At 41.5% G+C, this 13907-nt stretch overlaps 1 protein-coding gene and 1 long non-coding RNA gene across 3 annotated transcripts in view; one reads left to right on the plus strand and one right to left on the minus strand.

The window, feature by feature from the left end:
* The window catches only part of nyap1 (neuronal tyrosine phosphorylated phosphoinositide-3-kinase adaptor 1), a 37900-nt gene that overhangs the window by 16757 nt on the left and 7236 nt on the right, over positions 1-13907 (plus strand). For both annotated transcript variants that reach the window (XM_079566520.1, XM_079566519.1), the window contains exon 2: positions 7469-7707. In XM_079566520.1, coding sequence (XP_079422646.1) covers positions 7520-7707 — 188 coding nt within the window. In that variant the 5' untranslated portion in view covers positions 7469-7519. The remainder of the gene's footprint in view (positions 1-7468; positions 7708-13907) is intronic.
* LOC306970537 overlaps positions 7990-13907 on the minus strand; it is a 46631-nt gene continuing 40713 nt past the window's right edge. The window contains exon 3 of the long non-coding RNA XR_013793404.1: positions 7990-8382. This is a non-coding gene — a long non-coding RNA (uncharacterized lncRNA). The remainder of the gene's footprint in view (positions 8383-13907) is intronic.

Here is a 13907-nt window from a genome sequence, read left to right on the forward strand (position 1 = left end):
AATCCGTTATATATACGGTTTCGCTCTTCCCATATACGGCGCTCTCCCCAGTGTGCGTCGTTGCTCATAATGTGTCATAAAGTGGCACATGCAGATGCTACTTTTAAAGATAGCTCCGATCACACGCGCCGCTGATGTCTGTGATCGCCCGGCTCATTGCGGGGAGCACCGGGCTGACGTCCTGTTCGGTGCATATATTCAGGGGCTGAGGAGGAGATGCTCGGCTGACAGTGTTGCTAGGAGACCACACACAGCGACTAGTGTGCGAGATTTTCACCTCCCTCCCCCATCCTGCGCGTAGTCTGGCTGCTTTTCACTGTGTTTTTTTTTTTTTTTTTCCTCTCCATCCGCTGGGCCTCTCCTCTCCTCTGCCTCCATTTGCTTGTATACTCATCAGCTGTTTGATTTAAGTGCATTTCTTACATTCTCAGACTCATAGTGTTGGCAAGTGTTTATATTACAGGAGCACAAACATCCAAATAAATGAATGACATATCAGGAGAACATGCATTGCGACAAGTTGTTCAATTTGGATGTTTTGGACATTCATTCTGGACCTTGTTTTCTTCTGGTTCTGACTCAGCTTAAGAGTTTGAACATATATAGTTTCATATCAGTGTGACAACATTCAATCATCTCACAAGGTCAGCATGCACTGTATCACATCGACATAGAGCATTTTTTTTTAAAGAATAGTTGCAGCTTCTCGCCTTCTCCTTCTCCCTGTGCACCCTTCCTTCCTTCCTTGCTTGCTTGCTAACTCATCCTTGCTTCCTTATGTTCCTTGAAGCTAAACGGCATAAACTGTGCAGTCTGGCCCCGGGTTTGGCTGGTGCTCTGATTTACCGTTGTCCTCTATGCTCGCAACACTAAATAACCTTTGCCCAAGTCCTTATGAGCAAAATACAGAGAAGCCCTGTATTTTAGGTAAATTGTAAATATCTATCGACATCTTGGCTCTAAATCAGCTCCTTTATGTTGCTGCTTCTGTATCGGTGTATAATTACTTACTGATTTCAGGCTTGATTCCCGAGCCTCGCACGTATATGTGGGAGCATGTGGTGTTCAGAACGATTTGTGCAGAAGAAATGAACAAGACAGCCTGTACCACCGCCGCTCTGCTCAGCCCTCGGATCCAATTGTTCCTGAAGCAAGCCTCACAAAAGCACTCTTATCTGTTAAACACTATTTTAGCTCGGCATGCGTGCGCTTATACTGAAACATGAGATTACTATATTACCGTAAGTGGCTGCAGCAAAAGAATACTTGTTGCTTCGGTGCAATAAACGGTGGAAGTTCATCTTAAGTGTTCAAATACTTTCTTGTAAGATAAATCAGGGCTGGGCAGCTCAAACACAGGCACATTTACCCGCCCACCCACCTCTCCTGTTGTTACATGTGAATTTAACCAATCATAGTGAAGTGTGAATCGGATAATGGTTCAATTAACTGTTTACATGAATCAGGATCAAATCAAATTCATGATCTGGGTTTTGCCATTTTGCCCACCCCCTAACTTAAAAACAATATAGAAGTTGTCTGTTCTGCTAAATATATCTTCCATTATTTGTGGCTGTTACGTGCTGAGATTTGAGACGATTGCATTGCCCTATTATACTTAATGAGTCTCCAGACTACAGTGTGTATCTGCTGAGTGCGTGTCCTGACTGTCTCACAGTGAGGGGCAGTGGCTGTACAGACTGCAAGGCATTGGGCTGCAGCGCAGAGGCACAGCAGTCTGTGTATGTCTGACTTGATCATATATGTCTAGACAATAGACACAGCACATGATGTTCCACCAGACAACTATTGTATTGTTACATGCGTGTTATAAAGACTCACCTTTTCAGTCATTTCTCACCTGTTGGTCGTGTAGTATTTTCTCGCCAATCAAATGTCTGGAGTCTGTTCTTGTTGGGTGCTTCATTTTCCTCTAATCTCTAAGGAAAGTTTAAAAGCTGACATTGATTTATAGATTTACAGTTTTCACTGTCAATTCCATCATGTTAACCACAGCATGTATGTGTAGTGTCTGTTGAAGCCGTACTGGCATTTCCCATAGATTACACCAATAATCACATGGATAATTTAATTTCAGCAAGATTTTAGTTTGGTAAACATACAAATCGAATTCCTTAAAGGGACTATACGGAGTTTAAAAATGTTAAAATTAAGTATTTTCCTCCCCCTACATGTTCCAATGTCCTAATGTGTAGAATGACCCCAGACCTGTTCACCACAACTGCCTGTAAAATCTTGCACTGTCACTCAAACAGGTGTTAATTCGGGTCTGAAGTACCGTCATGCACGAGCTTAATATAGAACCTGCAGTTACGCGTAAGACCTGAGGTGGCAGTAGTGAGTATAAAAATGACCAACTTGCATCTAGTCCCTTTTTACAATTTAATTTTCTCAAATATTGTTTTTTCTCACCAAATCCCCACCCCTTGGCTTTAATAAGGTTATATTTTTGCCCCTAAGGATTTTTACTGGACAGGGCAGTACAGATTAAAAGGAGGCAGAGACTTTCAGCAAACTGTTGGACTCAAACCCACAGTGTAGTGTATTGTATATGCACAGCAGCCTTACCAACTATAGGCGCTCAGGCACATCTATGAGTTGTTTGCTCGAGCTAATTAACCAAACATTCAGAGGAGTCAAAGATTTCTTTGCAGCGTTTATGATTATATATGTGCATAACATTATGTTTTAACTTCGAGTGAACCAGCCAGGCTTACCGTTGCTATGGTTCATATATGGGATGCCGAGCATCTCGCAAAGTGCCATATGCATATGTGCGCTTACATGCGATATAATATGCATGTCATTTGTTTGCCTGTGCATGAATGCTTAATGTTTTTTCAGTGTTGCATACAAATCCAGTTTGATGAGATGAGTTCACAGGCTTTAGAATGACATAAATGCTTCGTGACCCTGCACATCTTTGTAAACAACTTGCAGGTCACACTAAAAAGACATTAGGAGCGACTGTAGGTGAAGCAAATAAAGTGATCTGTCAGTCACTCAGTTATACAAACTGTACACCTTCAGTAACATATGAATATGGAAATCACAAGAATCTACATCAATATTTGTTGTGTAATTCAATAGTTCACTTCAGATTTACAGATAGCAACCCAGTCCACAACAACCACCTCTGCATCAGTTCCTGTCCCGCTCTGTTGCTTCATCCCAGAAACCCAAATCAAAGCTTGTGTTAAACAAAAGCCCTACCTACAGAGGCAGCTCCCTAACCTAATTATCATAGACCCATCAGCACAACCGTGACCACGCCACAGGAGCAGTGTCCAAGGTGGTGGTCAGTCCAGGAATAGACCGGCCCACATTGGTGACACGCTGGTGACACACTGGGCCAAGACAAAAGACACGTCCAACCCACTGCTCGACGCGCTGAAGGTAACCCGACCTGATCAGCAGAGTGCACGCTGGTATATGGGCTGCTCCATCAGGGAACGCTGTATGGGCCAGTGGTACATCTAGAGGCGCAATTGAATATGTGCGAATCGCGATTACATTGCTTTAAAATTAAAGAGTTACGCATTTTTTATGCCATACTGCATTGTGCATTATATTACATACACAGAAAGCTGAATTCAGGACTCATTGAATTCAAACATACAGAAATAAAAAAGAAAGAGTTCATTCATGTACGGTTTGGAAACATTCTTTGCCTCCATATGATGATCACTGAAAGAGGAACATAGAAAAGTGATTTGTTACAGAGATAGAATTAACCTCTTAAGCCTGAACCGAGCACATTTTCTCCAGTTTGGCTTTACCCAGATCTAAAATCTTCTTGAAAAAAGTGTCAAAACAGCAACAAATATGTGTGACGAAAATGCACAGGGACACACTAACATTTAGTCGGACCATCTTCAAGAGACTATTTTTACGGTTTATTTGGTAGGGACAGTGCAAGTTAATGAACAAGCCACACCGGATTGTAGCCTTAGGCTAATTTTCATCCGTCGTCCCCCATGCGCACTCTCAAACACACTCTCATACATCCTGGCCTATTGTACATGTTTTTAGTGGTAGGGGAAACCGGAGTACCCGGAGGAAACCTACGCAGACACGGGGAGAACATGCAAACTCCACACAGAAAGGCCCCGTCCTTGGTGGGAATCGAACCCGGACCTTCTAGCTGTGAAGCACGAGCTCTAACCGCTGTACTACCGTGCCGACTAGATGCAAGTTGGTCATTTTTATACTCACTACTGCCCCCTCAGGTCTTACACGTAACTGCAGCTTCTATATTAAGCTCGTGCATGACTTCGGACCCGAATTAACACCTTTCTGAGTGACAGTGCAGGATTTTAGAGGCAGTTGTGGTGAACAGGTCTGAGTTCATTCTACACATTAGGACATGGCTGGAACATGTGGAAGAAAACACATATTTTTTAACATGTTTAAACTCTGTATAGTCCCTATAAGCTTTGATTACAGCACACATTCACTGTGGCATTGTTTCATTAAGCTTTTGCAATGTCAAAAGATCCAGTGTTGCATTAACTCATCACCCAAGATCTTGTATTGATGATGGGAGAGTGTGTGACCACTGGGCAAAGCCTTCTCCAGCACATGCCAAAGATTCTCAATGGGATTCAGATCTGGACTCTTTTCAATCCATGTGTGAAATGATGTCTCGTGCTCCCTGAGCCATTCTTTCCTGGCATTGTCATCTTAGAATATGCCCATCAGGGAAGATGATGGAATAACCTGGTCATTCAGGATGTTCAGGTCGTCAGCTGATCTCAGATAGTGTTGCTGAACCTAGACCTGACGAACTGCAGCGACGCCAGAACATTTACAGTAGTTAACTCCAGGTGGCCACTTTTCTATGTTCAGACAGTGTAATTGTGTGATTGTAATTGTAGCCTATTTTCCCAAGAGTGTACACAAATAAGTTGCAAAAATGTGTCTATTTTGTTTCTTGATATCTTGAACAGGGAGCCAATGTTGTAAACACAATGAGTTCTGGCCCAAGTGTAACCGTACCCCCACACTGTCCCGAGCACATTTCTGAAGCATCGACTCTGTAACCGTAGAGGACAGTGTTGATGTTTATGATGGAAAAACACTACAATTGTGCGTCAGCGACATCTGTGCTTTTCTGAGCCAACTGTATTGTCCATATTCTCCAGTGTTGGACCGTGAGTTTTCTGCCCCACAACAGCAGCGGGCCTGACTCCTCGTGGGGTGAGCGTGTGCATGCGCCACATATGACAGACTACATTACTGTCTGCTGCAGCTAGGCCATCCCAGGGCCCGCAGCCAAACATGCACTACAGCTGAGTTATCATGCTTACTCAAATATTCATAACGCGATAATAAAAGTATGAATCGTTTGCATGTGATACTCCGGAGGTTTGGCGTAGACAAACTTTCTTTGTAAGGCATCAGGGTTGTCTGTTTATTAAGGGCGGCGGTGTGCGGGCCAATTCATCTGACACAAACTTACAAATCATTTCGACCACCAAATTTACTACTTAAAGGAATAGTTCGCCGTTTTTCCATACTGAGATCTTACCTGAGCTTAGACGAGTTGATACATACCTGTCTGGTCTTTGTGCCCGTGGAAGAGTTTGATCGCTTCTAACTTCACCCCGTTTGGAGCTATAGGAATATACATGGAGAGGCCAAATGCTAAAAACATCTTTGGTCGTTTTGTGTGACTGGGGGCAGCACAAAGACCAGACAGGTACGTATCAACTCGTCTAAGCTCAGGTAAGAACATATCACATATATGGAAAAAACTGTGAACTATTCCTTTGAGATACAACAAAAGCACCAATTCAAAAGACTAAAATTTAGGGTTTTCTGTGGGGCTGATAAAGAATACACATCACATAAACACAATCATCCATTGCTCTTTTTTTTACATCTTAAACTTGTGTGACATCATTTATTGCTGCTATTGTTGAAGTGCGGCGTCGGGAACCACCTTCACCCTACGATGACAAACCGTGAACCCATTAACCTCTTACTCCCCACCTCCAGTTCAGCTTTACCAGAATCGAAAAGCTTCTTGAGTGGAGCTTACCGCCTATATGACAGTGGAACGCCTCATTTGAAAGCTACAAAATTGATCTAAACTGATCTTTTTCCTCGTGTTGTTGCCGTCACTTTTTCACTTCTGTTACTTTTTTGTTGCGTTTTTGTCACGTTTTTGTCACTGTTTTGACACTTTTTATCCTCCCTCTACATGTTCCAGCCATGTCCTAATGTGTAGAATGAGCCCAGACTTGTTCACCAGAACTGCCTCTAAAATCCTGCACTGTCACTCAAAAAGTTGTTCGGGTCCGAATTGCTGTCATGCACGAGCTGAATATAGAAGGTGCAGTTACGCGTATTACCTGAGGTGGCAGTAGTGAGTATAAAGTGGCCAACAGTAGCCCCTTTAAGAACATTCATTAGAACCCTTTAAACACTTTGAAGTTTGAATCCGTTAAAATACAATATTTTACATTATTGTTAATTTAAGTACTGGATAAATCTATAAAGCTGAGACAGTGGCACCCATCGCTTTAACAAACTCGGGTTATGTTTTTGCACATTTTCAGTTGATAAATGCTACAAGAAATGTTCTATGGGAAAGGCCTGCAATACATTTTTGGGACCCGCCAGTTGAGAACCAGTGCATTAGATGACACAATTCTGAATGAGATTAACATATTCTTCATACGGGTCGGAGGCCCCAATACACACTAATAGAATCATGAAGAAGAAGCTAACAGGCTAACGGGCAAAGCTACTTGCGTATCTACAGCCAAGTTTGAGTGAGAAAAAATATCTCTATTGTATAATTGGATGTACAATATCCCTTTGTCTTTTCTGTCAGTGTAGTATTTACTCCCACAGACAATTAATGAGTAAAAAAACGCAACAGCTGCAGTGGCGCATATGGCCTCTAGGGGCATGTGTTACTTAGTTCTGCTCTAAATTGGACTGGAATGTAGTGAAATGTTTTAGTAAAGTATAGCAATACAGTTTTTATGTCAGTATTCAAGACGATAACTGAATATCACAGTTTTTGCTCATATCACGCAGCATTAGTTTACAGACATACACAGGACAAACTTGTTTGATCATTTGCCCCTTTTTAATGAAGGAAAACAGTGTATGTATTACATTATATATCCTCTCGATCAACAACATACCAAATAATTGACAAATTCTTTACACATTCTTTAGCAGAGGTTGAGATGGAAATGTACACAGGGAAGATTTGTAGAGGAAGACCAAAAAGGAGGATGTAGACAAAGATATAAAGAGGATGCGAGTTAGAATGAAGCCATTTTCTTCAGTTTTGGATGCTTGAGTTTCATATCACATGCCACTTCACGCACTAATTAGTAAATCTCCGAGCGACTCCACTGGGGAACTGTTTAACATGAATTTGAATCATTTACGATCTCTAACGTCGGCTCTCTTTCTTCTCATCTAGGTGAGTTGTGGGCGACTCCCTCTGAGACACCTCCTTCTCCTCTTCTATACCATGAGCTCTGGCTCCGCCCAGGATGTGGCAGTGGAGCATTTCCTGCGTGACATAGAGAGGCGGAGCAAGCGGCTACACTGCGCTGTGATTGGCTGCGGCGAGGAGCGCTCCAGCGGCGACATGAACCTGCTGTATCGCAAGAGCCGGCTGGACTGGAGGCAGCGGGACCAGGAGGGGAGCAGGAAGAGGTGAGGCATATGGAGGTCTCAGCGAGTTTAATTTACGAATTTTAAATCAGTGTGCTTTTCATGAGGCTGAAAGTAAATTTGCATAGCAGGGATTTTTAATGAACTTAATTTGGAAATGAAGGTCAGGTTAAATGTCAAACACGGAAAAAGATGAAAGAGTAAGAAAGAAATTATTTTGTGAGAATTCCACTTTGTTAAACTATTATTTCTTTCACTTTTACAGCATATTAGAAATGCATAGTACACTTTAATGTGATGGAGGGGTGGTTGTTCCAGAAAAGAGCAGCCCTATTGATTTCGGACCATGCTTCATAAACACATTACTTCTGTAGCCCTAGATTTCAGTCAAGTCAAAACAATAATCTTATACTGAGTGCTTGTTGTGTTTGTGAGCAGACCCAGTCATGCTTTTCATACGTGAGTCACCGCTAACTCACCAGAGTTTAGTTTTGGGCTGTGTTTGCTGCTGAGGAGATCTTGCAGAACAATCCGGCTGCTTCGCTGCTGTTTTCTGTGACTCATGACGGTAATTGGGTCACACTCATGTTTGGCACCAGAGACTAAAGCGCCCCACGTCAGGACACGCGTCTAAACAGCGTGAACGCTCAGGACAGTGACGGGGAGCAGGGGGGGTCATGAGGGGCGAAGCACGGCCAAACCGGACACAGGTTTTGTCTGAAAGGCAAAAGTATAAAATGTCAGCGGGGCGACAAGTCCAGACATATTGAAGAATAATACAGTTAAATATATCAATTCAAAACATAACACGCACAACAAAAAGTAACTGTAGGTAAATGTATTATGTACTGTATATAAACATCACTTGGGCTCATTTTAAAACAGTGTCAGATAAAAACATGAATTACCTTGTAGCAATATACCGTAAAAGACAATGGCCAGTGAGTAAAGATATTGATGTCATGTGACCAGAGTGCAAAACATAAAATCCAGAATTCAGACTTTTCTTTAGACGATTTAACTGAAAATGGGCATGCTATAGATGTTTTACTTAACACAGACTCTAAGCAGCTAAAACGGACAATGTTGTCCATAATGGAGTCATTGTCAAGCGCCATCTGTGGGTTTCATTTCAAATATTTGTGTCTTGGAGCAGTGATCTCTCAGACCCTTCATAAAAAAAAACATCAAAGAAAATGTTTTGCTTTCTGAATACTAACAGGTTTATGTTAAGACTAAACCAGGGCAAAAGAGTTTGAAACGCAGACCAGCTAAAAGGGGGACAAAAGCGAATAAAATTCTCTCATTTAAACACAGATTAGAACTGCAGAGAAACCTGAAGCAGCCCACACACTGTTAGAAAAAAACAATGGTGTCTGAGATAGATCAAAAATAGGCAAGATTAGTTTATTTACCATCAGTGCGGGATCCAGAGACATTGTGCTAGTCTGATCATTCAAGTCTGGCTTTGCTTCCACATGAAGAGAGATAAATACCTACTGTTGTACGTCATACTGATTTGCAAGCCAAAACATACGGTGCCTGAGAGCCGGTGCCTGGAAGCCAAAGGACTGAGATGGTATGACTGTACAGCATGATCCGATACTGATAATTGAGTGTAAAACAGCATATTACTTGTTTAACTGTTTAAATACATATTGATTAATAAAAAAAAAGTAGCACAAGAGGCAATAACCTTGTACAATGGGGTCCCAAGTTGTTTACACGTCAGTTTATGGGGTCACAGCTAAAAAAGTTTGGGAACCCTTAGTCTAAAACAGTGGTTCCCAAAATGGGGGTCGCCAGATGATTTTGAGGGGGAAAAAAATGCTACTGTTTTTAGTATATTATTGAGTTGTGGAATTCATTCAATTATTAAAAATGATTAACTTGATTTTAAAATGTTTTGCTTCCCTAAAGTAGCATGAGAGGAAATAACTTCATACAACTTACGTGTAAATCTTTGTGGTCTCAGCCAGAGAAGTTTGAGAACCCCTGATCTAACACACACCACCAGTGGCTCCTATACCACAGTTTGAGAAACCCTGCTCTGAAGTAAACCAAGATGAGCGGTGACTCCGGTGATGATCACTAAAGCTAAACCAACTCAACCACCCAAAGCAGAGTGTGATAGTGAGAAGTAAGCAGAGAAAGCACTGAAGAACTCTTTGAGACCTTTGGGCTCTCAGGAGGGAAATTACTTTTGTAAAGCATAAATAAATGGAAACAAAGAAGCCAGTTGTTTTTAAATAGAGACCAGTGGACAATATACCACATGCAGCCAGAGTGCAGAGCCAGCCTCCCACTGAGCTCTCATGAATATCACTGTAAGTTACGCCATAAACTGGGGCTGCGGGTGCATCCTGCCACTAAGAGAATTTGTTGAACCAAAGTTTGAGTTCACACTGTGGGAAAAATTAGAATCAAGCTTAAATTTAGTCCCTGTGAGAACGCTCTCCCAAATTAATATTAAATGAACTTTGGGGAAAAAGTGCAAAGTGCCTTTCAAATCCTATTAAAACTTCTTCTCTCAATGATGTGAGGACACTGTGTTCAAACTGACCTTTAAAGTGGCCCACATGGATTTGGTCACTTCTTAGAACATAGAAAGTACTTCAAAGTAATATTCCTGCTAGTTTCATTTCATTTATTCCTTTAATATTTCTTTAATTAAGTTTGTAAAAAGCCATAGTGTCATAGCTAAACAAAGACATTAACGACTTTTAGAAGCATCTGTGCAGCTCAGTGGTGTAAACTAAAAATAGAGCTCGTCTAGGTCCCTGCTGTGAGATGTATTTTACTTTGAGGAGGTCAAACGGGCCTAAAATCGTTTGCACTTTTACAACCCAGAAGGTGTACGCTAACTGATGTAACGCAGCTGGTATCGCCTGTATTGTGACGCCAGAGAGTCGTGTAGACATAAACAAATGCTAGCTCTAAAAGTTCAAAATGACATAGCCTTTTAACCTCTTAACCCTCACCTGAACCTGAGCATATTTTCTCCAATTTGGCTTTACCCAAATCTAAAAGCTTCTTGAAAAAAGTGCCAAAAATGAGACGAAATCGAGGATGAAAACGAAAAGCAACCATAGAAAAGTGACAAAATGTGTGACGAAAAAGCAACAAAAACGCCCCAAAAGAGCAACAGAAAAGTGGCAAAAATGCAACAAAAAAAACAATGGAAAGAAATGTCAAAAAAGTGACCACAACGCAAGGAAAAAGATCAGTTTAGAGAGGTTTTGTACGTTTCAAATGAGGCGCTACACTAGACTATATAGGCTGTAAGCCACATATGTCAAGTTCAATGACTTAATGTGGCCCTTTGAGGAGCATGAATTCCTGAGCATGTAAAAAAAAGAGTAAGTCTCTAGTCCATTCCTGTGCGAAGTTATGGATTTTTAACGAAATAACCAGTTTGCTCACTCCAGCCACTAGGGGGCAGCTTAATTTTTTTTTAAAAAGGAAAGAATTCCACTTGTGTCCAGCAGAGGGCACTGACATAATAAGAGATCAGGATATAAACAGCATATTATAGCCATGTGGTAAATGGTCAGTCTGCCCCAGGGCGGCTGTGGCTACAATAGTAACTTACTGCCATCAAGTGTGCAGTGAATGAATACTGACTTTATGTAGCACTTTAAGAAACATGTGACACAAGCTGATAAATAGGTGTAAACTGTTGTTTTTTATGAGGCCACAGTCCATAACAGTATATGCGGCCCGCGACCCGCCATGGGGCTGAATTTCGGCCCTCGACCCAAACGACCTCGACACCCCTGCTGTAAGCTTTTAGATTTGGGTAAAGCTGAACTGGAGAAAATGCACTTGGTTAAAGCGGGGGTTAAGAGGTTAAACCAAATTAGTTTTTGTGGTAAACATCTGCCCGCTGTCTTTCAGTTGGTGGAGGACGTTTATATTGCAGTACGTTACAGCTCTAAAAAAAGGTAAAAGAGGTAAAAGGTCTTTAGGTAAAAGACTGGGTTTTTTTATTTTTATGCTTTAAAATGTCAGTAGGAATCCCTGTTGTCTGTCCTGACGGCGAAGAGTGAGAAAGGCAGGACACCGGAGCAGTTTGGGCCTTTGTGAGAGCAGGTTGACATTTCTTTACATTAGCAACATCCTATTTGTTTGTGGGTGGCGGTTTTTGTCACATGACTCATAAGAAACAGATAGAGAGAATAATCCTCACTGTGAAACTGAAGTGTAAAGCAATCCCAGCGTCAAAAGAAGATTACATTGTGCAAGAGGCAACCCATAACTTTAGGCGATCAATTATAGCGTCATGTCAAGTGTCAGAGATGTGAGCGAGAAGAAGTGAGGCCGGAGTCAAACCTTCACCAGCAAACATTCAGTGCTCAGATTATTAGGAGAAGAGAGTGAAAAGCATGTTTCGTTTTGCTTAAGTGTCTTATATGAACAACAGCAGCTTCTCCCAAAATAACTATTACCACCCCAGTCTCTGGTGTTACTGCTCGCACTTGTTTTATGATGGACACCTCACGTTATGTTGTCAAATCTGAAGTAGAATCGGTCTGAAGGCACAATTTGGTTTTGTGAATCTTACTTTTCGATGAAATGTTGTTGCTGCAATTTGAACCATTAGGATTATTATTGATGAAGGGATATGTAAAGATTTCAAAAGGTGCCGCTGCTTATGAATAAATGATATACGTAATTTACTTTTAAATTACACTTTTGGTCTTGGGAGACATGCCATCACATAGTCCAGGCTCTTGTGCTTTTGCTTTGAAGAGGAAGCTTCCCCTGGAGAAAGGAAACACAAGGCGCATGAAGACACTGGGGCTGTGATCAGGTCTATATTTGGCTGTGTGTAGTATCTGTATCGATTGAGGAGTCACAAGCACATTTCCACAGGCGTCAAGGGCACATACAAGCCTCTCTGTTACTACACCAGCCCGGCTCAATAATGTCCTCTGTCTCTGCGCCGCCATCAGACTCGGTGTTGCTTCTGTTTCCTCTAAACTGCGAGCTCCAGTTGTCTTACTCTCCACAGCCTCGCAGCATCTCAACTGATCTAAGAGCGCACACGTGACCCGTACTCATATGTCACCATTATGTGCAATGATGAATCACTTATGCACACACTAACAAGGCAGCGTTTATAGACGTTTAATCACACTCTCACAAATACGATTTTCTTGCTGCCTCGAACTTACACACACAGATGGCCTACTCCAGATGTGCATTGACTAGTGTCTCTGTACTGCAGTCATTTTCAAATATCTCACCAACTAAACATCTTTCAAATGACATTGTTGGATATAACAATAGAAGCTGTAATTCTGTTTCAATGGGGACACTGATGCCAATCATACGTCCCTTAGTGTGCTCTGATTCGTAATAAATTTGTTTTTTTCTTTCACGATGGGTTGTCCCAGCAGCATCAAAGAATGGGTCAAATGTAAAGGACAAATTTCACTACGGGGACAATAAGTACACCTTTACCGTGACTAACTATTAAAGTATTTAGCATACACAATAGCTGAAAGTGTTGCCTAAGCCATATGGCCTAAAGGTCATCTGGTGTTGCCTTAAGTAATTACAGCAGTAAATGGGTGAGGGTTATCAGTGTTATCTTGAAAGACTTTTATGGAGTCGGTGAAGCGCTACTTCAGCACTTTTTATGCTGTCAAAATATTGCACAATCGAGCTTTCTATCTATAGCCTACTATCAATATAGATCAAATCTAAGTATTTATTCTTATTACGGATTAGAATGAGATTTTCTTGGTGGAAACCCCTTCAAAGGCATCTCATTTTCAGTGTGAACTATCATTGTTGATCATGAAAGCAATATCTTCAAACACGTGACAAAAGAAAAAGCATAAAACTCATGAAAATCATAGCTGTTTCCATGGTAACAGATTTAGTGCCAGGGGCAATTATAAAAGGCGACTGCAGATATGTGCAGAGGTTAGAGAAGAGAAGGATAGCGCACTGCACTGGCTAAAAGCACTTTGTTTTGACAGGGGAATAGATTTTCTAATTGAAAGTGAAGCAGATGTGTAGGAAGAGCGAAGTGAGATATATGAATGTAGAAGACGGAGGGGCCTCCAGGGCTTTCCTCAGGCAGCAGGAGCCCCGCAGGCTTATCTTTGGTGTGAAAGCAGTGAACAAAAACTAAAGATAGACTGAAGAGAGAGTGGGTGGTCAACATATGGTAAAAGCCACAATATCAATGTTTACTATGGAGTTTCTCATGTTGATTTTCCTTCCAAAAT

The sequence above is a fragment of the Gobius niger genome (genome assembly GCF_951799975.1).
Source record: "Gobius niger genome assembly, chromosome: 11".
NCBI classification, from domain to species: domain Eukaryota; kingdom Metazoa; phylum Chordata; class Actinopteri; order Gobiiformes; family Gobiidae; genus Gobius; species Gobius niger.